The sequence below is a fragment of the Ochotona princeps genome, chromosome 8, assembly GCF_030435755.1.
Source record: "Ochotona princeps isolate mOchPri1 chromosome 8, mOchPri1.hap1, whole genome shotgun sequence".
Classification (NCBI taxonomy): domain Eukaryota; kingdom Metazoa; phylum Chordata; class Mammalia; order Lagomorpha; family Ochotonidae; genus Ochotona; species Ochotona princeps.
In genome coordinates, this window is record NC_080839.1 from 30,882,557 (window position 1) to 30,908,528 (window position 25,972).

Here is a 25,972-nt window from a genome sequence, read left to right on the forward strand (position 1 = left end):
CAGAGATCAGCTGATGATTTCTTTCATAATACCTTCCTAATATCTTAATGCCAAGAAAAAGAAAATACAAGCATAAAACATTCACAAGTAACCTTGTACTACCGTGGCAACAAACAGAATTTGTGACTTTAAGTAAACAATGAAGTTCCAGATACTATCTCTGGAGGGTAGAAAACAAGAGGTAACCATTAAAAATATTTTAGTCTCAGAGTAAAAAAAGTGGTGGTGTAATTTTTGCTTAAGGAACACACTGTAAATAAAACAACTCAAAGAACAATTAAATCATATGTGTGCCACAAAAAGTATACATTACCTAAAAACAATGGTGTAGTTTCTTCTAAAGTGGTTGCATTGGGATCTGCCCCAGCTTCTAAAAGAACCTGCACAATCTTCCAGTGTCCTTGACTGGCAGCAAGATGCAATGCACAGGAGCCCTCAAAAGTCTTCGCTTGAATGTAATTTTCAGACGAATCTATGAAAGAATACAAACCACTCAACTAGAAGATATTACTGCAATTTCTTGGGCTTAAAAAGCAAACATCATAGGTGAGTGCTCTGAGCAACAGTTAAGATGATACCAGAAACACCCACATATCTTACTGGAGCCACAGCCCATATGGGGTGCCTAGGTTTGAGTACCAGATTTCCTCACATTCCTAGCATCCATCTAATGTATACCCTGGAAGGAAGCAGGTAATGGATACAGCAATTGGTTCCCTGGCACCTACATAGGAGACTGGCTCTGAGTGCCAGGATCCTGGCTTCAGCCTGGCTCAGACCCGACTACTGCAGCATTTGGGGAATAAACCAGTGGACAGATGTCCCTTTCCCCATTTATATAAATAAATAACTTTAAAAGTAAACTACAGGGTCCAGCGCAGTAGTCTACTAACTAAAGTCCTTGCCTTACCTGCACTAGGATCCCATATGGGCGCCAGTTCTAATCCTAGCGTCCCCTCTTCCCATCCAGCTCCCTGCTTGTAGCCTGGGAAAGCGGTAAAGGAAGACCCAAAGCCTTGGGATCCTGCACTGGCATGAGAGATCCGGAAGAGGCTCCTGGCTCTTGGCTTCGGGTCAGCTCAGCTCTGGCCACTGCGGCCACTTGGGGAGTGAACCAGCAGACGGAAGATCTTTCTCTCTGACTCTCTTCCTCTCTGTATATCTGACTTTGCAATAAAAAATAAATCTTTTTTTTTTAAATTACAAGAAAGTAAATGTCTCAAGAGGAATTTAATGAAATAGCAAAACAAAAGGAATTTACAGGGACAACTCATAGTTTAAAATTTTCTAAAAAAAATTTTAAAATTCTAAGGTATCCAAGAGTCAACAATCCTTTGATTTTGCTTGTTTGCTTTGAGAGGCATAGACAGAAAGAAGTACAGAAGGAATGACCAAAACTGGCTTACTCCACAAACATGCACAGCTCCCAGGCTGGGCTGGGTAGGGGCCGGGCCAGAAGGCCAAAGCTGAGATAAGAAACACAGCCCAGGTCTCCCATGTGGGTGACAGAGACATAACTACCACAGCCACCACTGCAGCTCCCTGTGTCTGCATTAATCAGGCACCAGAGCCAGGAATTAAACGTAAGAACTTGGACAGGAGGCTTAGGAATCTTAACCACTAGGCTAAACACGAGCTTCAGCCCTTTGGTATTATTACCACACAAATTCTCCCTAAATCGCTCTTATTTTCAGGATCTGAAAGGCACCATAAAACCAACATCTGAGAAGATACAGCACTGAAGATATGTCTAAGCAGTATCTATTAAAATATGAGTAAATTTGAGTTTTAACTTCCATAAGGGAAATGCTTCATCTCTAGTATGACTTTCTGGTACTCAACTAATGACATAAATGCAATTTTACAAACTTCTTTATAACTTTTAGCAGGACAAAACATGTTCCAAAGAAACCAAACTGGGTGAGCATGCTGATGTAACAGGGTAAACCTCTATATACAACACCAGCATCCATTTGGGCACCAGTTTGAGACCCAGTTGCTCCCCTTCAATCCAGCCTCCAACTTATGACCTGAGAAGGCAGTGAAGGCTGGTCCAAGTTTTTGCACCCCTGCACCACATGGGAGACCCTGAAAGAAGCTCCTGATCCTAAGCTTCAATGGGCTTAGCTCCAGCCATTGCAGCCACTGTGAAATGAAGCAGCAGATGGAATACCTCTCTCTGTTTCTCCTACTTTCTGTAAAATCTTCCCTTCAAATAAAAATAAATAAGTCTTCAAAAAAAACTGTTACACAGAAATCATAAGGAATTTATGACTTACAGAAAGCATCTTACAAAATACACAACATTCTGGCAATATTAAAATTATCGGGCCAGGCGGCGTGGCCTAGCAGCTTAAATCCTCGCCTTGAATGCCCTGGGATCCCATATGGGCGCCGGTTCTAATCCCGGAAGCTCCACTTCCCATCCAGCTCCCTGCTTGTGGCCTGGGAAAGCAGTCAAGGACGGCCCAAAGCTTTGGGACCCTGTACCCTCGTGGGAGACCCGGAAGAGGTTCCTGGTTCCCGGCATCAGATCGGCGGGCACCAACTACTGCGGCTCACTTGGGGAGTGAATCATCGGACAGAAGATCTTCCTCTCTGTCTCTCCTCCTCTCTCTGTATATCTGACTTTGCAAGTAATAAAAATAAATCTTTAAAGAAAAATTAAAATTATCATTAATATCTGCTTTAAATTTTTTTAAAACTCCAGAGTAAAAGACAACATTGAAATCAATCTTTCTTAACTTTGCCACCCAAATAGTAAATTCTAAGCTGTTATTAGAAGGACAGCCCCTAAGGTAAATTATGAAGACAGGCTTGGTTGAATACAGTAATAAATAAAACAAACAAAAAAAACTTCCAAAAAAATTACTTTCTTAAAACACCAGAATTAAAACTAATGCTCTTGACTGAAATAGTCACCTATTGTAATTAATTCCTATCATTGCAACTTACGGATAAAACATGCAGCCCATATATAATAATTAAACAGTAACACTGTACAAATATTTTTATAAGTCTCAAGATTTTATAAGCATATACAACCAAACAACAAGACACCCATATTTTAAAAGTGCAAATCACAAAAACAACATTTCAGAGATAAGTCAGAAATTGATCTATATTCAAATTAGTTTTTCAGATTACTCAGAGACTGGTCAAACATGACCTTAATCTTATGAATTAACTTCATAGGTTATTAGGTAAAAACGACATGAAAATCTAGGATTGAGACATCTGTACTCCCGTTTTTATTGCTGCACTGTGAATAACCGGCAAGAAACTAATAATTAAACCATTACAGGGCCCGGCGGCGTGGCCTAGCGGCTAAAGTCCTCGCCTTGAAAGCCCCGGGATCCCATATGGGCGCCGGTTCTAATCCCGGCAGCTCCACTTCCCATCCAGCTCCCTGCTTGTGGCCTGGGAAAGCAGTTGAGGACGGCCCAATGCTTTGGGACACTGCACCCGCGTGGGAGACCCGGAAGAGGTTCCAGGTTCCCGGCATCGGATCGGTGCAGCATCGGCCCGTTGCGGCTCACTTGGGGAGTGAATCATCGGACAGAAGATCTTCCTCTCTGTCTCTCCTCTGTATATATCTGGCTGTAATAAAATGAATAAATCTTTAAAAAAAAAAAAAAAAAACATTACATCAGGCCCCCGATATATTTCTGTATAAAAACACAAAAGCTCCAAGATCAGATTTATGCAATAAAGGAATTCTAAATGTTTAAAAGGACAGTGATATTTATTTTGCTGTATAACACTGTATACATACAGTGATATACATTGAAACACCACATGGCATCCATAATTGTATATAATTTTTTAAAACTAGGAATGAAAAGATGTATAGATAATTGACACAGTGATGATTAAAAGTGGGAAATCTCAGTACTATAAAGATGTCAATTATTCCCAAAAGAATTAATAAGCAATATAACTCTAATCAAAATGCCAGTAGAGCTATTTGTTGATTTTATACTTAGCAACTAAAGCTAATGATGGTAGACTAAATAACAAAGAATTTAGAAAAATAGACAAGTATTGAAAAGAAACTTAGACTTACTATATATTAACCATGTCTTTAACTTGGAAAAAAAGGGTAAAAATAATATGTTATTAGTATAAAGGCAGGATTAAGGTGTCTATCAAGAAGTGGAAGATTCAACAGAACCAGCAGGAAGCTAAGAGAGAAAACAGAAAGTAGGAGACACAGGCCAGTATTACATTATAGAAGACAAGGTAACAGGATGTTTTACACTCACAGTAACTTATCTTTGATCACATAAGAAATACTTTGGGGGATAATGCCGTGGCACAACAGGCTAATCCTCCACCTTAAAGTGCCAGCATCCCATATGGGTGCCAGTTTGTGTCTTGGCTGCTCCAATTCCCATCCAGCTCCCTGCTTGTAGCCTGAGAAAGCAGTAGAGGATGGCCCAAAGCCTTGGGACCCTGCACCTGCATGGGAGACCTGGGAGGAGGTTCCTGGCTCCTGGCTTCAGATCGGCACAGCACTAGCCACTGAAGTCACTTGGGAAGTGAATCATCTGGCGGAATATCCCCCTCTCTGTCTCTCCTCCTCTCTGTATATCTGACTTTACAATAAAAATAAATAAATCTTAAAAAAAAAAGTGGAGCAGCCGAGACACAAACCAGTGCCCATATGGGATGCCAGTACTTGGAGGTAGAGAATTAACCAGTTGAACCAACATGCTGGCCCCGAAAAATGATTTTATAACAAAACTATAAGACTGTAGATAAAAGACTGGTATATAAACACCAGTCTCTAGTTGTAAAACTGGTTCTGAAACCACTGTACACGTGTACTAACACACAAACAAATGGTTGGTAGATCTGAGAGTAAGGTTTCTTCCTGCAGCAAAAGAAACTAAGTTTCTTCTGGGAACGACTGATTGGGCTAGGAAATACACGAAATACACAAAGTGAGGCTGAAGCATATAAAGGTCCAGAAAGTAAAAAGTGTTCAAGAAACAATAAACGAGGGTCATGTCAAAAAGATACAGGAACTAATCTGAAAGAATACTCAATTGCAAAAGCAATTTGAGAAACAATATAAATAATCCCACACTGAATTACAACTCAAAGGATAAAATATGTCCTTCAGTTCATGCAGATAAAAATGACTCAATAAATAAATAAGAGACACAGTAAATTTCCCATACAGACAAATTCCAAATAATTTATGCACAAACTCCCTCCTCAAAATGCAGGCTACTCTTAGTGATTTGAATACATACCCACCTAAGAAAAAGGACAAAACCTTTCATCTCTAAACAATAATGTAAATAAAAGGCATTTCTCACTCAGAATGAGAAATAATTTACTTTTGACTTGAGATCTTGAAAGATTTTTACCTATGGAAAGAAAAGATACATTACAGCTAACTTTAAAACCACTGAACTGGGAAGATCACATTTGGAGTTATAAGACTGAGGCAGCAAAACCTTTATCTGACAGTCATAGTTTGAATTACATTTTGGGTAAATTAAACTCTCAAAAACTGAGGTTCTGTAACAGTAACACAAAGCTAAATGGGGTTCAACAGAATTATGCACATCGTTTCAATTTTTGCAAAATACTTATACAGATAATATGTCACAGCTAGAAATTTGATGAAATCTCCAAAATATTTCAAGAATTCCAACACTTTATATAAACTGACTTGAGGACTCCACTGATAGTCTTTTTAAAACTGAAGTAGGTTTTCCCAAAGGCACTGTATTTGGTACTGGACCATCAACCACCACCCTCTCACTTTCCTTCTTTCCAGTCCACTACTCTGTACTTCCTGCTTTTAACATTTTAATCTCTTTATTCTATACAGAGGGCAAAGTGATTTCTGCTTCTCATTCAGTTTTTGCAACTTTCAATGGTATTAAAGGGCATTAGAGACTTCCTTGATAAACATGAAGAGTACTTCAGGTTGTTTATAGCAACTTGTCAGTTCCTTCTTGGCTACATTTGAAGACTGGGGCCATCTCAGTGGGACCAATGCCAACCACGGATACCTGTGCAGCAGTGATAAGCTTTGGCTTTAATACCCAGTTAGTGACACCACACCCAATACTTGCTGACACAGAGTGTCCTATGCTTATGAATAATAACCTTCTTCATTACTTGCCCTTTTCTGCAAGCCCTCAACAGATTGTCAGGAAAAAAAAAAAATCAGGTTAAAAATAATGAACATAGAAACTTTACTTCAACAATTGAGCCAGAACTTAACAAGCCCAAACAGATCCATGATGTGCTGATCACAGGGGTGATGTCAATTCCACACATCTGACATATTAAATCGTATATATATATATATACATATATATATATACACACACACACACATATATAATCTACATCATACTGCATTTTACTTAAGAATTCTGAGAAAAATATGAAATAATTTCCACACACAATGAATTCTATATATGCAAAATCCTTAAATCAGACAATCCTTAAATATAGTCAAGATACAGGGAAGAAGTCAGGAGAAGAAAAAGCTGGATGGCAGTACACAAAAATTAGACATCAATTTTTAAAAGATATACAGGTAGAATCAAGAGTGATCCTGACAACCTCTTAACAGGAGGTCATATGCACAAAATAGGGAGGACCCCAGGGTGGAGCAGGTGGACAGAAGGAGGCTTGTATCCCAACCCTGCGGACTCCCGGATCCTCACCAAGGACTATCAGTATGGGCACCAAGGACTGCATCCCAACTGCCAAGGAGACCACAGGGAACTGGAATGCCTTCGGAGGCCAAGAACTCTGAGGTCATCCACCCCTGTTTGGATCTACCACATGGGCTGGAAGAAGCCCAAACCCTTCCTTGCAAGATTCAAGGTCATCAGAACAGTAAGCTTCCTTCAGGAATAGGGAGAGGAGCTTTCTCTGGTCCTCAGTTCCAACTTTGGATCCCCACCCTATCTTGCAATGACCATCAGGGTCACTCCGGAGCTCCCCACCCCAAAACACACACACACACACACACACACACACACGTACGTACACACACAAATTAGAATAGACAGAGAGCAACAAGGAAAGCTTGGAACCAGACAGGAAACAGTCGGTGTGGACTCACACATTCCTTACTAGGTAGGACACAAAGATTAGTTACTCCTCAATAAGGTACTGAAGATTTCTCTGCACACCCCTCCTAAAACTGTTCTGCACTTCAACTGCTTCAACACTATAAACTGCTGAACACTAAAATGAGACAGCTGAATAGTACCCTATAGCCATTTTAAGGTGTATAGCAGCCAGTTCTGAGTATAAACTAAAATTGAAATGTCAATGAAGTAGTCACAGGAGGTGGTTAAGAATTTGCATTTTTTAACATATTTGTTACTCAACACCATGTCAATTAATTCTATAATGTTTTAATTGATGTTGATGTTATGTTGTGGCTTTTAATTGATCAGGATATTCTGCCAGCTCTGCCTTCAGACCAGAGATGGTCTCCCCAAGAAACCGTTGAATTTATCTGGACAACAAGATGCTGGACTCTATGCTTGCAATGAAAGAATCTTGACTGAATTTGTACTGTAATACTGCAACAAGGTGGAGGAATCCACCATGGGGGGACGGTATGGGGAGGGGTTGGGGGAATCCCAGAGCCTATGAGACAGTGTGACATAATGCAATGTAATCAATAAAAAATAATATAACGAAAAAAATGCAAAAAACCCTTTCTAGTGAATCTGAAACACATGAGACAGCAGAGAATTAATAACAAGAATACACAAGGAGCTCTTCAAAGATGAAGTAATATTAGCCCCCAAGGCTTCAGCACATCCTCCTCTGCTTCCTTATGCTGCGGCTTTTAGATATGGGAACTCAGCAATGCCTGAAAGATTTACAACTCAGTTATGACATTTACAAAAGCCATTACCGGGGCTGCCACTGTGGCACAACACACTAAAACCCTCCACCTGTGGTGCTGGCATCTCATATAAATGTCAGTTCAGGTCCCTGCTGCTCCACTTCCGATCCAGCTCCCTGCCAAGGGCCTGGACAGGTAGTGGAAGACAGCCCAAGTTCTTGGAGCCCTGCACCTATATGGGAAACTCACAAGAAGCTCCTGGATTCTAGCTTCAAAGCAGCTCTGCTCTGGCCATTACAGCCATTTTGAGGAGTGAACCCGCAGTTGGAAGATCTCTCTCTCTCACTTAGTATGTGTGTGTGTGTGTGTGTATAAATCCTTTAAAAAAAAAAGATTTATTTATTTTTATTTAAAGGTAGATATACAGAGAGGAAGAGAGACAGAGGGGAAGATCTTCTGTCCACTGATTCACTCCGCAAGTGGCCACAATAGCCAGAGCTGAGCCAATCCGAAGCCAGGAGCCAGGAGCTTCTTCTGGGACTCCCACACGTGGAGGGTCCCAAGGCTTTGGGCCACCCTCTACTGCTTTCCCAGGCTACAAGCAGGGAGCTGGATGGGAAGCAGGGACGCTGGGACACGAACTGACGCCCATATGGGATCCTGGCACATGCAAGGCAAGGGCTTAAGCCACTAGGCTACTGCACTGAGCCCCTATACAACTGACTTTCAAGTAAAATAAAATCTTTAAAAAAAAAAAAAGAGCTAATGCAATCTAAGTCTCCACTTTGATTAAAATAACTTCTTTCATAATCAAGACAGTCTTGATTCATTAAGTATATAATTCAGCAATATCTACCAGTACTTTAACTTGGTATATATAGGATGGCTAAATCCAGGCTGATTTTTAGGGGATTTTTTTCAGGGTTTTTTTTGCTTTTCTGAGAGGCAGAGAGAGCAACAGAGAGAAAAAGAGCTCTCATCCACTGGTTCACTCCAAAGGTCCACATGGCTGGACCTGGGCCAAGGCCAAACCTGGAAGCCAAGCCAGGTCTCCCACACAGGTGGCAGAAATCTAATTACTCTTGTCATCAGCACTGCAGGAAGCTGCAAGCGGGAGCCAGAGGCAGTCATCGAACCCAGGTACTATGATGTGGATGGGACACAAGTGTCTGAACCACCAAGCTACATGCCTACTCCCGTTATGGTTAATGAACTGCCCTGGATTTTTAAGATGGATTCTTTTTTATTGCAAAGTCAGATATTCAGAGAAGAGGAGAGATAGAGAGGGGGATATTCCATCTGATGATTCACTCCCCAAGCGGCCGCAATAGCTGGTGCTTCGCCGATCTAAACCCAGGAGCCAGGAACCTCCCACATTGGTGCAAGGTCCCAAGGCATTGGGCCACGCTTGACTGCTTTCCCAGACCACAAGTAGGGAGCTGGATGGGAAATCGAGCTGCCGGATTAGAACCGGCACCCTATGGGATCCTGGAATGTTCAAGGCAAGGGCTTTAGCCGCTAGGCCATGGCGCCAGATCCATAAGACTGATTCTAAAGCATTGTTTCTGAGTGTACCAATAAGGATATTTAACAAATAAATTAGCAGTTGAATCAGGAGACTGAATAATAATTACCTGTCCTCATGAAATGTGAACCAGAACCCATGCAATCATTTAGGGCCAGACAGAACAGGAAGATGGAGGGAGAATTCTCCTTGAACTAGAATATGTATCTATTCTTAGGCATTAAAACTCCCAGTTTTTAGACCTTCGAGCACAGGGACTTACATCAGTGATCTCTGATAAAGAGTTACACCACTGGTTCCTCTGGTTCTCAGGCCTTTGGACTCAGGCTGAATTATACTACCACCCTGTAAGTTCTCTGGTTTTGAAAGACCACATACCCTGGGACCTATCAGCTTTCATAATTACATAAATCAATTCCCATAGTAAATCCCTTCTTATTTACCCAAATATAATAGTACTTCAAGAATTCATTGAAAAGTAACATTAGGGCCCGGCGGCGTGGCCTTGCAGCTGAAGTCCTCGCCTTGAACGCCCCGGGATCCCATATGGGCGCCAGTTCTAATCCCGGAAGCTCCACTTCCCATCCAGCTCCCTGCTTGTGGCCTGGGAAAGCAGCAGAGGACAGCCCAATGCTTTTGGACCCTGCACCCGCGTGGGAGACCCGGAAGAGGTTCCTGGTTCCCGGCATCGGATCGGCGCAGCACCGGCCCATTGCGGCTCACTTGGGGAGTGAATCATCGGACGGACGATCTTCCTCTCTGTCTCTCTTCCTCTCTGTATATCTGACTTTGTAATAAAGTAAATAAATCTTTAAAAAAAAAAAAAGAAAAGTAACATTAAAAGTTCAAAGCAGGCACTCTGCACAAGATACTTCTTCACTCCATGTCAGAATGCCTGGGTCTGCTTCCAACTTCCCTTCCCTCCAGTGCAAACTCTGGGAGGCAGTAGGCTCAAGCACTTGGGTTCCTGGCAATCATGTAGGAAAACAAAATTGAGCTCCATCTGGCATCAGCCTGGGCCAGCTCTGCTGTACGGGAATCTGGGGAATGGGACATCAGATGAGAGCTCTTTCTGTCGCTCAAATTAAAAAGTAGTAAGTAAATAAATAAAATTAACTATATACTTAAACATCTACTTCAATTAATATTAGACATACTGTATGATTGTAGGAGAGGGCTTTAGAATTAGAGCAATGCATCCAAATCAAAATCATTCATTCACAACTCGTGTCAAGTCAGCTTTTCTCAGCTTTGACCCTTTCACTAATGAAATGAGGCTAAAACGACCCCTAATGTTAGCTTTGTATGTAATAGACAAGTCTGTACATCCAATATTTGGCACAATGACTGCTAACAGAGCAGCACTCAATCACCCTTAGTTTCCTTCCCAATCTTTCCAACTCAGCAGTGTGTTGGCTAATGTTTAACTAACCCTGAGAGGGAAACAGCCCAGTCTGTAGAACTGATGTGCAGTACCTACTGACTTACCTAGCCTACTAAGGTCAATCCCAAGATGCAAGGGTGAAGCAACTCCACACAGTTCCAAAGAGACCTACAACAGCATATTAATGCTCTCTTTGCCATCACAGTTTTATTTTCTCCAAAAGCACTTCTGTATTTTAAATTTTTTTCTTTAATTGTTTAGGCATTTATGTCTCTCCCAACAAAAATAGAAGCAGTACGGAAGGCAGGTATTTTGTTCATGCTTTACAGAATCCTCAGAAAACATATAACCCAAATAACTAGGAAATTGGCAAGAATTTTAAAAGACTAATTCAAACAAAACAGTCACATCAATCGGTTTTAGTAGGCGACCTTCTGTTTGGAAATGGAAGTAAAAATAAACATGATCAACAACCACTACATGTGATGGGACAGTCAGGGGTCAGGAGTAGGGATGTTGGCCATAGCACTCTTGACATCAAGTTAAGCAACCAGTTGAAATGATGCAGGCATCCTATTAGTGTAGGCATCCTATTAGGTGCTCCACTCCAACCTAACTTCCTGCTGATATGCAAGGGAAAGCAGCAGAAGATGGCGCAAAGACCTGGGACCTGCCACCCACATGGGAGATGCAGATGGAGTTCCTGGTACCTGGCCAGTCCAGCTTAGCACCAGCTGTTACAGGCATATGGGAGTGATACACTGGACACAAGACCTTTTTCCTTCTCTAACATTCCCTTTCAAATAAATAAATCTATCTTTTAAAAATATTACATAATTTAAGTTATAACTGTAAAGTAATTTTGCTATATCCTCTGGCTCAGTTAATAAAAATAGGCTTGAACTTGCTTAGTGATGTAGCAGGTAGAGCTGCTACCTGAAACACTGGCATGCCATATTGGGGTCCAGTTCAAGCCTCAAGTGTTCCACTTCCAATCCAACTCCCCACCAATATACCTGGGGAAGCAGCAAATGATGGCCCAAGTCCTTGGGACCCTGCCACCTACACAGAAGACCAGAACAAGCTCTTGGTTCTTGGTTTCCGATCAGTCCAGATCCAGCCATTGCAGCCTTTGGGGAGTGAATCAGCAGATGGAATATCTCTCTGACTTTCCACCCTCTCTCTGTAAATTCTTTCAAACAAATGAGTAAATCCTAAAAGCTGTATAAAAATTTTAAAAATTAAAAAAAGCATGCTAGGCACATGTGACTAGGACAGGGAGTTGGAAAGGAATAAATGAGCTGAGACACTTTCCCACTCCACTCCATTGCATGACAATTTAGTGCACCCACTTTCCCATGATGCATCTGCATCTCATCCAGGACTGGGAAGAAACAGATGCCAGGATGGCCATGTAGAAATTAGACTCCAGGGGTCAGGGCTGTGGCATACTAAGTAAAGTCTTAGCCTGCAATGTCAGCACCCCATGTGGGTTCCAATTCAAATTCCAGCTGCTCCACTTCCAGTCCAGTTCCCTAGTAACAGCCTAGGAGAAGCAGCAGAAGATGGCCCACATACTTGGGTTCCCACCACCTCTTTAGGAGCCCCGGAGCAAGCTCAGGGCTTTGGCCTAGCCCAGTCATTTTTTATTTTTGGGAGTCAACCTGCAAAAGGAAGCTATCAATGGTACATGTGTGCATATTTTCTCTCTTTCTCTCTCTCTCTCTCCTTCAATGGTACATGTGAGTGTGCATTCCCTCTCTCTCATTCTTTCAAAAAAGCAACTAACTTATTTTCTAAAAAAAAAAAAAAAAAGTTAAACTCTACACAAAGATGCCATAAAATTTCCAGAAAACCTTAAGCACGGTAAGACCTGCCCAAACCCCACCCAATTTGTACATTCAGTTGAAGAACCACGTCCACCCCACAAAGGGAAGACAGAGAGTTCTTGTCAGCTACTGTACCCTTGTCCCAGCTTCTCCCCTTTTCGTTGTGAGCATCTCTTTGGCCCTCAAATGATAGGTATTCCTTGCTAGGTGGAATTTATTTTCTCTATCACTGTATTTATGCCTCTGTTTTGAATTCTCATTTCATGTGGAAGCAGGAATTTTCGATAAACCAGAAAACACATTCCCATAATACAAGAACTTCCATATAAAGGACAATGACATGAGATTCCCTCCAAGTTCCTGGTGTGTCAGGAAGAACAGGTGATCAAACATGTTAACCCTATTCTGACCTGATTGATTCCAAACCCCTTCAAGCAGAACTTGTTTTATCAGCACTTCTGTACATCTGCTGCCTCCTATCTATATCAATAACCTTTCCCCAACATGCCGTCATCCTCAGCCAGGACGGCAGGTTTCAGTTGTGGTTCTGCTCCCACAATGACCAGCAATAAAGCCCTTCCCCTCTCAAAAACCAGCATCATAGAATGTGACAGGAAGCAAAAGACAGTGAATCTACCCTGTTCCAGGACAACACTTACATGGAGAAATCCAGTTGGTATACCATGCTGGTGTAACCCTGGAAAGATAATCTTGTCATCCTTAATAACTTGGCGCAGGGGCCCAGTGTGGTAGCCTAGTGACACGCACCGGGATCCCATATAGGCACCAGTTCTAACCCCAGCAGCCCTACTTCCTACCCAGCTTCCTGCTTGTAGCCTGCAAAAGCAGCAGAGGACGGCCCAAAGCCTTGGGACCCTGCACCAGTATGGGAGACCCTGAAGAGGCTCTAGGATCCTAGCTTCGGATTGGTGCGGCTCTGGCCATTGCGACTACTTGGGGAGTGAATCAACAGATAGAAGATCTTCCCCTCTGTCTCTCCTCTCTGTATATCTGACTTTCAATAAAAATAAATAAATCTTTATTAAAAAGTAGCTTGGGGCAAGCATACGGCCTAGAAGTTGAGATGCCCATATCCCTTACTGGAATAACTGGATTCAAGTCCCAGCTCTATTCCTGATTCCACTTCCTGAAAATGCACATCCTGGGAAGCAGCAGGTGATGGGCAGTAATTCTGTACCTGCCACTCACTTTCAAGACTTGGATGGGGCTTCTAGGACCCTGCTTCCGCCTGGGCCAGCCTCAGCCATTAGGGACATTTGGGGAGTAAAGCACTCATTCTCTTCCTCTCTCTGTCTCTCAAATAAATACAACAAATTTAATTAATAGGACAGTTGTCTGTAATTACAGAAAGGGAAACAAATACTGCTGTTAATACAGATGAACTGTCATCTTTGTATGTTTTAGGCATCCAGCACATTGGCACAACCTTCCGTCCCTGGAATTTACTTTACCTGCATGAATTAACATCTGCAAACATTCTACAGAGTTGTGGTAAGCTGCTTCATGAATTGGCATCCATCCCCTATTATCAGCAACATCGACACTGCGACCCTTTCTGAGTAGTTTCCTCAATAATTTAATATTGCCTTCCCTGGCAGCAAGCCCAACTGTAGAACATGTGTCCGAGTAAGCCTCTGTAAAATCCATTCTTTGGACCAGTCTGCAAAACAAGACAGAAAGATAATACTTCAGTCAGTAAAATGCCATTGTACTCTGAGAAGCTAACATCAGTGGACCTGTCTAGCAACTCTCACACGACTGGAAAAGAAGAGCCCAAAGCAGGAAGAGGGGACTATCATACCACGGCACCTGCCAGAGTTTAGATCAGGAAGTCTTTCAGTATGGCAAATTAGGACTGCTTGGAATGCTCTCTAAAGCAGCAAAGGAGTATTAAGTATTTATCCTTCCTCCTCTGGAAATGTCTAATCAGCTCTTTCTAGCAGGTTTCTGTACTGTTCACCTTCCACCAAGGTACATTCCTGAGCGCTCCACTGACAAGAAGCTGAAGGCCTCAGCTGATCTCCAAGGCGCACTGTGTTAGAGGCTGATCTACCAGCAAAGCTCAGCCCCCACAGCACAGCCTTCCACAGGCAAAAGCTAAACCTAAAAGACCATAAAGAGTAAAAGTCATGTATTGAGAATAAAGATACACAGTTGTTCTAGTTATCCAGCACCTTCTGGTCCTTTCAGGAATGCAATAAACACACAGGTTCTTCATTCTTAATGAAATAGTTCCAATGACTAAATACACTGTAATCAAGCAACTACACCATAACGAGATGGGCTCTGCTTTCCTTTTTACTCAGCCAAAAAAAAAAAAAAAGTTCCTCACAGCAGTTCTGCCCTAGTTATCCTCTCCCTCAAAGCTATTTCAAATTCCCGGGCAACCAGCATCCAGTACAGTTCTCAGCATATGCCTGCCTCACAAAGCTAACTTCTCGTTATTAACACCATGAAACCAGTTGAGTGGAGATTCAGAATTCTCATGTAAAGTCACTCCTTAACAGAGAGTCCTTCTCAGTAACACGCCCAGGCCACTCCTCTTAGTTTTTCCAATAATCTTATGAGCTGGTTCAGGAAATGTCAACATATATGCCCAATACAGCTGAAAAGCATTGTAGATCTATTTTTAAATAAGCTATAAAAAACAGTTTGAGGAAAGAGATTGGAAGAACCATATGGCATTAGCTAAAGTAAATAAACCCTTGTTCACCTTTAACTATAATGCTATAATTAAATATACTGACTGGACAGCAAACCAAATCCTTAATGTTACCTATGGATTATTCTAATAACATCAAGTAGTCCATTACTATGTTTAAACATTGGTTACCAAACCCTTAATTATTCAACTAGCTATTATTGAGCACCAACTTAAATGATTAGCAATGGGAAGTCCACAAAGATGACAAAGGTATAGCTTCTACATTAAGCTGTGTGCAGTCTCATGGAAATGATAAATACAAAGTGACATAAAGTAGAAAATAGAAAGTACTGGGGACTGATGCTGTGGTGAAGATAAAGCTGCTGCAACGCAGGCATCCCATATGGGATGTCCCAGCTGCTCCACTTCTGACCCAGCTCCCTACTAACGCGCCTCAGAAAGCAGCTCAGATGGCCCAAGTGCTTCTTGGGCTCCTGCGCCATGTAGCAGACCTGGATGAAGCTCCTGGATCCTGGTTTCATTCAGATCAGACCAGTGCAGTCAAAGCAGCCATTTGGGAAATGAACCAGTTGATGGAAGATCTCTCCCTCTTCTCTCCCGTCTCTGGCTCACCCTCCATCTCTCTGAAGACTCAGATAAACAAATAAATCTTTAGAAAAAAATATAAACTACCATAAGAGAAGAACATATGAGGAGTCACAGAATCCAAAGGAGAAACTGCTTCAGTTCAGAAAAGGATGTGTACTGTGCATTAAAGGACAGGGAAGATTCAAAAATCAGACCTCATTGGTACAGAGTTCCTAGGCAGAAGGAAAGACAAAACCATGGCGATAAACAAGCAAAAGTGAGAGCAGCAAGAAAATCAATCTGTCAATTAAGTAAATAAAGAACAGAAGGAAAACGAGGTTACAGAGTAGGAGGAGGCCAAACAGTGGAGGACTATAAATGATAAAGTATACTTTTGGATCCTACTAACTTGTAGCTAAGAAAATTGCACTAAGTTTTGCACTAAGTTTAAGCTAAGTTTTGCAAAGCAGCAAATTATACACTTTGCTTCAACTTATGAATATTTAATACCAGAAATGTTTCTATGTAGAAAACATGTATACACACCAGCACAGGAATACCTAAAAACATTAAAAACACCATCCAGGTATAATCCCCTTTCCAATTTTACTGGTTTTTCTCTTAGTTATAAAGAATGTTCATGAATCCAAAATAATAGGCACAAGCCTGGAAAAATTCAAGACCAGCAATATTTTTTAACTTAAGGGAAGAAGAGATAAAAAGAAATGCACTGTAACAGGGGAATATTCAAACCCTATTAACAACTAATAAACATAAATCCCTAAGATTTTTCCTTTTACAAAAACCTTCTAGACTAAAAGATGTCAGAGTCAACCAAGCAAATTGAACAACTGAATCTCAGATTGGTGGGAGAAAGGGTGAAATTTAGAAACGCAATAAACATTTGCTTTATGAAATTACTGATTTTATTAGTGATAATGGCATTGTGGTCATTAGAAAAACACCCTTACTCGTAAAAGATACATGTAGAAGTGTACACCAATAAAATGCAACACATCAACTTCAGATGTTTTTGGTTTTAAAAGTATATAGAGATAAGGGGCCAGCACTGTGGCCTAGCTAATAAAGCTGCCACACGCAGTGCTGGCTTGGCATATTGGTGTTGGTCTGAGCCTGGCTGCTCCACCTAGAATCCAGCTCCATGCTCACGGCCCTGGGAAGGAAACGCAAGATGGCCCACAAGGGACACTTGCAAGCAGCTCCAGGCTCAGACTGGCCCAGCTTCAATGCTGTGGCAATATGGGGAGTGAACCAGTGGATGGAAGACCTCTCTTTATTTCTGCCTTCAAGTGAATAAACAAATCTTGAAAATTAAAAATGTAAATGTGTGTATGTATGTGTACAGACCAAAAGAAAGTTAAGCAACTGTGGCAATATATGAGTTATTATATCTATAAAAGGTCTAGTAATTGTGATTACGATCTCTTTTTCTAACTTTTCTGTATGTTTCCAAGTATGGCAGATTATGTGAGACTACAACTTACAGAAAATATGAAAAGGCCAGGTTACTTTTCACTCAGTTTTTCTTTGTAGCAGCTTCCTTCTGATTGCTTTTTTACAGGTATAAACAGTACCCTCCGACCTTCAATGTTTTAGATAGGTAAAGACCACGAAACAAATCTTCAAGAAAGAACAAGCCCTTTGTGAAGCTTGATTTTGCATTACACCAACGTAGCCAGGATGATCCAAATGAGCTTCCTAACGAATACTTTCGGAGCAATGGCTCTGAAGAGCAGACCTTACCCTCTTTAGAACTTCTTAGAGAAACTCACGGTGATACAAAGTTCCCCCTCCCGAAAAAAAGCAAATACATCCCAAATTTTGCAATTTCACTAGGTTCTCCAGCTCATTTCCAAGTCTATAACTAACACCCAAGAACTTTAATCACTCTTTTCTGAGTTACTGAGGATACTAAAGATAAATAAGATTTTGCACATAGAACTTAAATTTGAAACATTTTCCGGCAAAGTAAGCTGCTTTTTGATATGTGTAAGACTTCCGTAAATTTTCTATTACTTGAGGCGTAAAGAGGTTAGGAAAGAAAGGTACAAAACGTCACGTGTGAGCACATTTTCAAACTGAGCCCTTCCGTTTCGTGCACAGAACCCCAATTCTTGAAGAGGAACAAATGTGTTTCAACTGGCTACAGCGCTGCCGCTGAGTGTCTTCTATTTGGACAGCAGCGCTCCAACTCCTGCCCTTTTTCGACTTCCCCTCCTGACGCACAAAGGCGCACAGCCAATGGCACAGCCACGGACTCCCCAAAAGGGGCTATGGGTATTGTAGTCCTGCTCACACGCGACCCAGAAGGTTCCGGTGATTTAAAGGGGCCGCAGAAGACTCCGTTGCTTAGCATACAGAACGTCAATGCTTTCTAATCCTTAGCAAAGAAATAAGACGAAGCTTACTGAAACAGTCGGAAGACGTTCCTTGAACTACAATCCCAGGGTGCCTTGCGCCCCAGCAGCTGTGTGGCCACCGCGCCTGCGCCCGGTGCAGCCGGTTACTAGCGTCCCGAGGCTGCAGTGTCTGGCGGGTCGCAGAGACCTCGGCCAAGGATCGACTGTCACTGCGACAGGGGCGCGAGGAAAAGATGTGGGTTTTTGGTTACGGGTCCCTGATCTGGAAGGTGGACTTTCCCTACCAGGACAAGCTGGTCGGATACATCACAGACTACAGCAGGCGCTTCTGGCAGGGCAGCACGGACCACCGTGGGGTCCCCGGCAAGGTGAGGCACTAGCCAGATCCCCTACACTAGATGCCCCGAGTGCGTCCCCCTCCTCCGGGCCCACAGGACCCACACCCCCTGCACCTTCTGGTGGCCGATCACGTGGGCTGGGGGCTGACTCTGTTTGCCCCGGGCATCTCCCTCGGCCACCCGCCCCGCACCCCTCCGAAGACCCTTAAGATGCCAGTGGCTAGTTTATTGAGGGAGACAGAAGACACAGCCACAGAACAAGGCTCATGTTCTGGGAGGGGACTCCATCTCTTGGCAGCCTCTGCCAATTAAAAAAAGAAAGAAAGAAAAATTAAAAAAATACTGGCCGTGACATGGTTTTCGTGTTACTTAAGGAAGTGAACTATTAAGATCAACTTGCAAATTCAGCGTCCTAGCAATTACATTTGTTGACAAGTCTGCATGCTGGCCGACTTTGATTAGTTTCAATTTAAACATGCTTGTTACTTCCAGCATTTCAGTGTATCTTTCTAAAGATGTTATTTTATAACACCTAAGTTAATCGAAGAACTGGCTTCCAAAATGCTCTCCGATTGCTAAGCTCACTCTAGTCGCTTGTATTGTCAGGTATTAACTTAGCTGAATGAAGTTCCTGGCCTGTTACAAGAGTAACACAGTGCCATACCAACATTATTTTCATATCCTTTCTCCAAGATTTTTTAAAATCAGAAATGTGACCTGTAAATTCTTTGATACAGTTTTCAGTCATTCGTACTTTGTATGCCATTTTTCTCAAACAAGTGTTCCAAAAAATTAGTAGCAGTTTATTGCTTATGCACATCAACTTTGTACTGACTACAAAACAAACCGTAAAGAAACTCAAACTTGTGCTAAGAATTTTGATAACTTATTTAAGCTCCTTTCAGAGAAGTACAATTTTTTTCTTATTGCTTGTATGTTTCTAACATAATCCAAGGATTTACACGTACTTCATTATTGGTTTTAGAAAAGAAATTAATACTAGCCCAAAAATACTACCTAAAATGCCAGCAATTAGATGCAGGAAGAAAACAGGGCTAATTCCAAAGACAACGCCTGCAGTCATGCAAAGGGGAAGAAGTAAAAAGTCTTTAAAATACTTGGAACATACTCATAAAGAGAATTAAACTGTGAGTTAGAAACCATTCTGCCTCAACTACAGTTGGTCAAGAAAGAATTTGGCTTTAGGGCAGAGTAACTTGCCCACTGGGATGCCGGCAGATGAGATGACTTGAAAAGGGGATGCTGGAGATATTGGCTTAGGGCAAATGCACATTTATGGGCCAAAAAAAAAAAAAAGCCATTGGCTCAATTATCTTCAGGATATATTTAAACCCATACTCAAGATAGTAAAGAACTAAACTAAAATGATTTTTATCTGTTTTGATAGAGGCATTCTGAAGAGAACAACCTTAGCCCAGGTTCCAATTTCAATGACTAGTGAATATTTATGTATATGGTTATAAAAGCACATTTTACTACTGTAGTCTTAACCAAAACATAAGATGTTTGTTACATAGAACACTGAGAGGTGCATGCTTCAAGAAAGATTTAAAAAAAACTGTCAACATGACAGTACAGGATTCTTTCAAAGGAGAAGGGAACCAAAAAGCTAGTACCTCTCTGCATTTTACTGATGTATTAGAATGGAAATTTAGAAAGGAAATGTACATTGGCTGCTTTACACCTAAGTTTTGTTCAAAGAATCCACCCAAGAAAATTAAAGGAAAAATTAAATACTAAACATTTTTTACTGTTCTATTACAAAAAAAATGATAATTTTACTTCACATTAAATGCAGTCCTAACCTTATATAAATAATACCTGTTTGACAAACAAAAGGTTCCTAGAATTGCTGACACATTAGAGGAATGACAAGTCAGGATATATTTTTAAAAACACCTGTTTTTTTACAACATGCCTCAGTAGTAAGTTAGTAATCAGAAATACACCATTTTAATATACAAATGTTAGGCTTATTTCTTCAGTGTATAATACGATATCTGTGGGAAAAATGCAGAACCTGCATTTCTCTAGGGAGAAATTAAAGTTTAATTAGACTAAAAAAGACAAACAGGTTCTGCATTTTTCCCACAGATACCATATTACACACTAAGGAACAACTTAGGGTGCAATTAGTTTATTCCTCGGCTTTGACTTTTTCAAGGTTATGATACACCACAGAATAGACTGAAAATCCTTTGAAAAGTTAACTGCAAACCTGGGCCCGGCGGCGTGGCCTAGCAGCTAAAGTCCTCGCCTTGAACGCACCGGGATCCCATATGGACGCCGGTTCTAATCCCGGCAGCTCCACTTCCCATCCAGCTCCCTGCTTGTGGCCTGGGAAAGCAGTTGAGGATGACCCAAAGCCTTGGGACCCTGCACCCATGTGGGAGACCTGGAAGAGGTTCCTGGTTCCCAGCTTCGGATCGGCGCGCACCAGCCCGTTGCGGCTCACTTGGGGAGTCAATCATAGAACGGAAGATCTTCCTCTCTGTCTCTCCTTCTCTCTGTATACCTGGCTGTAATAAAATGAATAAATCTTTAAAAAAAATAAAAAAGAAAAGTTAACTGCAAACCTTACTGATTTCTTTCCACTTTCTATAATTCACAAACATTTATATATGGGTGCCCAATAGTCCTCCCCTGTTCTTTCCAGAGATGCATTGCCTGTGCCATCTGTAGTCTTTGATTCACCCCCAAAGTGGAGTTAGCAGTTCTTTCCCTGAACTCTAATTGCTTGTTTTGTTCATTTCCCCTCCAGCACTTATCATGTACTTTTGTTTGCATAGTTGAGTTCCACTTACTTAGGTGCTCACTAGTCATTGTTGAGAGGAACAAGAAAGGTAGTGAAGTCTTGGACTTTGGTGGTGGCAGGTAGAACAGAAAACAAGGTGTGTGCAGGAAATTATTTTAAGGGGGAAATAGCTGGTATCTGGGCTTATGAAGAAATAAATGTGAATTATGGACACTATTAATATATATTGCTATTAATAAATCTGACTTGGAAGTATTTTCTAAAAAGCTTAAGTTGCACATGACATATGTTGTGAAAAACATTGTAAATGTGTAAAGGCACTTAAATGTTTTTTTTGTTTTTGAAACTAAAAAAATATCTTTCAATATGAATGGGAATGGAGAATGTTTTGAAATATGACCCATCATGGGCATTTTCACTGGGTTGTGAGTAATACTTCTCATTTGGAAAATCTGGAAGTTTAGCAAATATTCATAATTGTCTCTTATATTAAACATGTTTATTTTTGAAATTGTAGTACTTTCTACTTGATTTGTGAAAAATCACATTCAAATAAAATTCTTATTTTTGTTGAGTCTGTTTTGTAAATTCTGAGATTTGAATAATCAAACTATAGAGGGACTGGCTTAGCAATGTAACTATACCAACCCCTCCAGATAATCTTGTTCAAAAGAAAAAAAAAAATAAAGGAAAAAAAACCTTCCTTTCAGGAAAATAACCCCAATAAAACTATAACAATTTGTTTTCCAAGAGAAATAACACGAATTTTACTTATACTTGATGCTTCCATTTGCCTTTCACTTAAGGCAAACATTGCTGTGTGGTTTTTAATTTACCATTTTCAGTGGACATAATATACCTAAGATTTGCACATCACAGAAAATCTTTAAGAGACTGACAGTGTATAAGGTAAATTCTCATAATTCAGTTTAAACTTTATAAGTAAAGGCTTTTTTAAAAAAAGGATGCTTCTTTGAGCAAATACAGTTATACTGTTCCATGTCCAAAGTAATTGCTAATGCTCAGTTACTTAAAGAACTTTATCTAATTTTCAAAAATGGTTTTATCTCTTTTTACAACAGCCTGGAAGAGTTGTGACTCTTGTGGAAGATCCTGGGGTATGTTTTTTTATTATTATTTTCAGTTTTAGTTATCACCGAAGTTTGGTTCAGAATTATCACCGACACTTTAAACTGTACTTATGTCTATACTCTGTAACTCTGGTGTTTTTCAGGCTTTCTTCATTTTATAGTTTCTTTGCCTTGTTTTGTTTGTGTCTGGCAAAGAGGCCAGTGGGAAAAGCTAGACTGAGTGCACAGCAGTTCAGTCATACAACCTAAAAGGTCTTAGTCTTGTTTGTTGTTTGTTCTTTCAACGATTTTGTTAACCAACAATACTGTGTTCTCCTTTGACATTAAAAGAGACGGATCTGAGGCAGACTTCCAGCAAGAAGCAAGGAGGGCCCCTACAGCCTCCCTGCATATCTGTGAGGAGTCTAATATTTTCAATGGAAATCCAACTAAGGAGTTCTTTCTGAATTGCTTAATTTTATCAATAGCTGCTTCCTTTGGAAACAGAAAGAATTAACTTTTGACAGTCCTCAGTTTTGTAAGTGGTTTTAACTATTTTACTTGAGTGCAGATGCAAAATTTAATATTATGAAATTAAAGCTTCCACTTAATAAAAAAATTTGACACACTAAAATTATAGCATGTAAGTAGCAAATACAGGAAATGTACTCATATTTCACAATAGGAAAAGCATCTATAAGAACAGCTTTAAACAGCTAACTATAACTACTAATCAATCCAGTGAACAAACAGCATTTTATTTCTGTAGAATTAATAACCAAGAAAACCAAGTACTTTTCACCTCCATCTCATTAAAGAAAAAAACCTAATGTTTTAGAATGTTTGAAAGTACAACTGTATAGGGGCTTGGCGGCATGGCCTAGTGGCTAAGGTCCTCGCCTTGATCCCATATGGTCACTGGTTCTAGTCCCGGCGGCTCCACTTCCTCTCTATCTCTCCTCCTCTCAGTATATCTGACTTTGTAATAAAAATAAAATAAATCTTTAAAAAAAAAAAAAAAAGAAAGTACAACTGTATGCTTATGATACACAGAAATTATTTTTTGTCATACTGAGTATTTTCAAATGCCGATTTCCTTCAGTGTTTCACATGCATCTCTTCAGTGCACTTTAAACAAGATATTCTCTTAGATCACAACATCTTTAACAAAGTAGCCTAATAAACATTAAATAGTGTACTCTTTCCATTTTTTAACAGGGTTGTGTATGGGGTGTTGCTTACAAACTGCCAGCAGGAAAGGAAAATGAAGTAAAAGCATACCTTGACTTCAGAGAGAAAGGAGGCTACAGGACCACAACAGTGAATTTCTACCCAAAAGATCCCACAACAAAACCATTCAGTGTGTTGTTATATATTGGAACATGTGATAACCCTAATTATCTTGGTCCTGCACCACTGGAAGACATTGCTGAACAAATTTTTAATGCAGCTGGTCCAAGTGGAAGAAACACAGAATATCTTTTTGAACTTGCAAATTCTATGAGGGACCTTGTTCCAGAAGATGCAGACGAGCATCTTTTCTCTTTGGAAAAATTAGTAAAGGAACGCTTGGAGAGAAAACAGAACGTCAACTGCATATAAACGCCTAATCACTGACCTTTTCCAAACAATACCTTTTAGTCTTCAGATAATAATTTCTATGTATAGTGGCAATATGAAGTGGAATGTGTTTACATGAATGTCTTATTATTTTTAATGTTGTGGCTAAGGTATCCTCTAAATTTATACCTTAACTGTAGGTATCTGAAACACAAAGAGGGAAATTCAAGATTAATATAATTTCCTAATTGTATGATATTGAACAGTTACTCATTAGAAATCAATTCTTTAGAAAATACAGTGAAGGATTCAGTTCAGCTCTTGTTTTTATCAGAGTAAATATAATTCATTTGTTCCATGTCACAATAGTATTTTGAAGTTATAGAACATTAAATGATCAATAAATAAAATTATGCCTGCAAAACAATCCTATATGATTTTATAACCATGGTTTAGAATATACAAGCTGAAAATAATGGAGATAAAAGCAATACAGACAAGATTTCAGCCTTGATTGTGAATTTCTTTGTTATCTGGATATTAAATAAGATTCAAATTTAAGCCAAAAGTGGCATTTTTAACATAAAAATGTTCCTTGGAATATAATGTTCTATATAGATCTTTTTTGAATAAATGCATTTTGTTGTGTGGAGGGCAGGGAACTTATCAAACTAAAGAGCACAAATTACATTATACAATCACTTGAATTAATGATATAATGTCATTCGTTTATATTACTGTTAACACTAAAGCTGAAAAAAAGATGTTTTTGACATCACTAATTAATGGAAACAAATATATAAGTGGTCATGGAAAATGCATATTATGAGGGAACTATGTTTGGGAGTAAGCCCTGGAAGGAGCAGTGAAGAGGCCACGTGGAGTGCCTGAACCCTGGCTCCAGTGCCACAGGCTGAGTCCACCCCTGCTGCTGATCCACCTTCCCGCTCAGGGATGCCCTGAGAGGCAACAGATGATGCTCTATGTACTTCCACCCCACCCACCACACGGGAGTCCTGTGGGAGTTTCTGCTCCCTTGTTTTAGCTTGATCAAGTCCCAGCTGTTACAGGAATTTGAAGAATGAGTCAGAATATAGAAGACCCTGTATGTGTCTTTCAAATAAATAATATTTAAATTATGTGCGAATTTCAAAATTTTTTTCTTCAAAATAAACATGTCTTCTAATTCCATTACCTGTGAATTTTTTTCATGTTATTATCATCTTTTTAAATATTTTTTTTAATTGGAAAGTCAGATATACAGAGAGGAAGAGAGACAGAAAGTTTTCCATCAATCCCCATGTGGCAACAATAGCAGAAGCTGCACCAATCCAAAGCCAAGAGCCAGGAGCTTCTTCCGGTTCTCCCATGCAAGTGCAGGGTCCCAAGGTTTGGGCTGTCCCTGATGGTTTTCCCAGGCCACAAGCAGGGAGCTGGATGGGAGGCTGGGCTGCCGGGATTAGAACCTGCACCTATATGGGATTCTGGCACGTGCAAGGCAAGGACTTCAGTCACTAGGCTACCACATCAGGCCCTATTATTATCATTTTATGATACAGTTCCATAGGCCCTAGGATTTCCCCTACCCTCTCCCCAGAACTCCCCCTAAGTTCCTCCATATCATTACAACAGCACAGTTTGTCATAAAGAGTCATAAATCTATCATTGCGGGCATGGACAATGGCAGAGTCCAGCATCCCACTGTCAAGACACATCCAAGAGTTCTACTGGTAGTGCACCCTCAGTCTGGAAGTAAAGATGCACACTGCACCATAGCCTCACAGCTGGACATGTCAGCCACCCAGAGCTCTATCTGGGATTCCCACAGAAGTGGAACAGGCCCATGGGGTTGGGTCATTTCAGCTGCCTTTCCAGGAACATTAGTAGGGAGCTTCATCAGAAGAGCAGTACTCAAACTGGGACTCAGATAATGGGATGCAGGTGTTACAAGTAGCAACTTAAGCCAACACACCACAACACCAACCTTAGGGCCCCCAAAAGTTAGTTTCAAAA

General features: G+C 40.6%; 2 protein-coding genes across 5 annotated transcripts in view; one reads left to right on the forward strand and one right to left on the reverse strand.

Moving 5' to 3' along the window:
* Positions 1-25,972, reverse strand: part of ASB3 (ankyrin repeat and SOCS box containing 3) — a 92,497-nt gene that overhangs the window by 60,202 nt on the left and 6,323 nt on the right. For 2 of the 4 annotated variants that reach the window (XM_058667776.1, XM_058667779.1), the window contains exons 2-4: positions 14,054-14,262; positions 5,285-5,378; positions 314-492 (exon numbers count right to left, since the gene is read on the reverse strand). In XM_058667776.1, coding sequence (XP_058523759.1) covers positions 314-492; positions 5,285-5,378; positions 14,054-14,249 — 469 coding nt within the window. In that variant the 5' untranslated portion in view covers positions 14,250-14,262. Of the gene's footprint in view, positions 1-313; positions 493-5,284; positions 5,379-14,053; positions 14,263-14,934; positions 15,203-17,758; positions 17,895-25,972 lie in introns of those variants that run through there. The other 2 variants (XM_058667778.1, XM_058667780.1) reach the window with 2 other exon arrangements.
* Positions 18,169-24,776, forward strand: CHAC2 (ChaC glutathione specific gamma-glutamylcyclotransferase 2). Its single transcript, XM_004580148.4, has 3 exons — positions 18,169-18,583; positions 22,412-22,447; positions 23,618-24,776. Exons 1-3 carry the CDS (start codon positions 18,449-18,451, stop codon positions 23,999-24,001), a joined length of 555 nt encoding a protein of 184 aa, XP_004580205.2. The 5' UTR covers positions 18,169-18,448; the 3' UTR covers positions 24,002-24,776.